The sequence below is a fragment of the Tigriopus californicus genome, chromosome 10 (genome assembly GCF_007210705.1).
Source record: "Tigriopus californicus strain San Diego chromosome 10, Tcal_SD_v2.1, whole genome shotgun sequence".
In the NCBI taxonomy this organism is placed as follows: Eukaryota; Metazoa; Arthropoda; class Copepoda; order Harpacticoida; family Harpacticidae; genus Tigriopus; species Tigriopus californicus.
The window spans coordinates 14,949,658-14,952,130 of NC_081449.1; the positions used below are offsets into that span (position 1 = coordinate 14,949,658).

The 2,473-nt window shown below is 44.4% G+C and overlaps 1 protein-coding gene across 1 annotated transcript in view; it reads right to left on the bottom strand.

Annotated features, from left to right (window-relative positions):
* LOC131888314 (E3 ubiquitin-protein ligase TRIM37-like) overlaps window positions 1-257 on the bottom strand; it is a gene marked incomplete in the record, with an annotated part of 5,038 nt that extends 4,781 nt beyond the window's left edge. The window contains 1 exon segment of the mRNA XM_059237147.1: window positions 1-257. Coding sequence (XP_059093130.1) covers window positions 1-131 — 131 coding nt within the window.
* Between the last annotated feature and the right edge of the window lie 2,216 nt (window positions 258-2,473).

The window sequence follows — 2,473 nt, forward strand, 5'->3', positions numbered from 1 at the left end:
GGGTGGGTGGGTTCGCCGGGCGGGCGTCGATGGGGCAAAAGGGCGTGACGCTGGCTCGGCTGGAGGCCGTGCACCGGATCCGTAGGGTCGTTGACGGGGGGAGACCCGGAACGGGGCGTGTCACGGGTCATGGCCAAAAATCACGGATTCCTCCAGCTCATGCGGCCCACTCAAGGCGTTTCCTGCCAGCCCGGGTTTGGATATGAGTAGGAGAATAAGCAAGCAGAGACAGTCAGTCAGTTGAGGGCCTTCTTTATTATTATTACTGTTGTTCAGAGGGGCCCTCGGTTAGGGCTGCCTAGCTTTAGACCACGCATTGGGTCAGAGGAATTCGAGAAAGAGGCCAAACGGTGGGGCTGACACCCGATATACGGTGGGACAACAGCCTGAACTGGTCGATGGTTGCGAATGAACATAAATCAAGATTGCCCATACTTCTGCCAACCGACTGCAATGGTTGGATAAGTATAGGAGGGCTCATTTCCTATTTCCAACATGCGTGACAATCAAAACACAAAATAGTGGTTTGGGAGCTAAAGATGTTTTGCTAGGCAACATGGTTCTGGGTGGCACTGCATCAGATTGAAAATGAAATCATAAAAATGGTGGGTGTGACATGCAGTTTTCTTTTCTTACTATTACGTCAATTCTCTGAGAGTTGAACTTAGATAACAGTGTTTTCGGCAAACTTCTGTCAAATTGTGAAGAAGAATGAGCGACATCCCCGAGCTCAAACAATAAAGTCTCGGACCTGACGTTGCCCAAGCTTCTGTGTCAGGTTTTTTTTAATTGTCTACGCCAATCTAAAACCAGAGTATGGCCAGTCAAGGGTCTGAACTGAAGTTAAAACCAACACGTTTAACGTTTCCCCACAGGCGGCATTACTTTCTACAGATAGGCCTTATTGGAAGTGGACTGGCTTTCAAGTCGTCTTTCTGTCAAACCTGTGACAGGTACACTAGTGCCTTTTTATGTGCCAAAATATCCACAGCCCCACAGGCAGTGAGTGGTGGTTGTGTGCCACCTACCATCCACTTCTTATACGTTATTCCGTCCAGGTGTGGATGTGAGTGGGCACAGTTAGGCCTAGCCAGCCACGGCCAATCCTACGTCTAAGTTGCAACTATGAACCACTGGAATATATATGGACTACCATGCTAGGAGCTAGAATTGGCATTTCGGAGTTGAGTCCGCGCAAGTGCAATGCTTTTTCCTTTCAAATGACATGGACCGCAGATCGCTACAAAGATGTGCTTTAATTTTCAGCCTGATCTAACAACTGGCTCAAAAAACTTAGTGTGGAATGGCAATGAAATTGTGGCAAGATTTATCAAAATTATGAACAAATGGCATTACGGTTTTGCAATTTAGATACCCCAAAAACCCTTGAACAGGCGCAATGAGAAGAAATGGCATTCCTTCAAAAGAATGGCAAACGTTCATTCATCATTTGGTCACCTACGTTTTGCAAGGTGACAAACTTGGTGTGCGGCTGTGCGCCCGCTTCAAGCAAGACATCTTCTGTTCATTATCGACAAGCAAATTTTTAGGGTGAGCTTCTTTCCCCCAGAATTGTAACATCCTCAAAGACTCGTCTGTATACTACGTATAGCATGATTCAACTAGTGGCAATAGAGAGATATTTCTGATTCAAACTTGATCAATCTTTCAAATTATGGTCGCCAAAAGTTGATGACGAGCTACATTCACAGTCTGCAAGTTTCAAGGACTAAAACCATCCATTGGATTGATGAGAAACACCTAAAAATATAAATGTGGCTAGAGCCACTATAGTAGAAGAGTACGCGCTTGAGATTTTTGGTTTATTTACTTCATTGTTTTCAAACTAAGCAAGAATATGAATCGGGTGCAATTTTTAAAAAAATCTAGTTTTTAAGCCCTTTAAAATGACAAATTAGTCTGGCCGGAAGGTTGACAATCCTTGATAACGCAACCCTGCTTCCGGCTGTCTTCACAGGGATGCCAAAATGTGCGTCTAAATAATAATCTTTATTGCGACTCTTGGTCACGCCATGGCGTAAAAGTAACTATAAAATAAAATCTGATGTATATACATTATACAAAATGGTAAAACAAGAAGAATGTCAAAAACGTAAAGGCAATAAAATAGTTGACTAGAAAGTGATATCACAATGAGTATGACTAGAATTGGTTCAATGCACATGAAAAAAGGTAAGAGGTGAGTTGCAGATAGTACAAAGACAGGTAGGTAGAGGTAAGTGATGAAAATCTTGGTTATTGCAGAAGAGCGGATGGGCCAGATTGAACAGATCCTTTGTCAACTCCCGTCGCTGATGGCATTTGGTTGGGAGACGGACAAAGGTACGTGACCGCCAATACTCCGAAGGGATGTCGGGCCAAGGACAATAAGGTGTTAGCAAGTCCTTGACCGGGAAGGACAACTTGTGTCCGGACATCACCTCCGGAAAGGTCAGGTTCCCAACACTGTTGG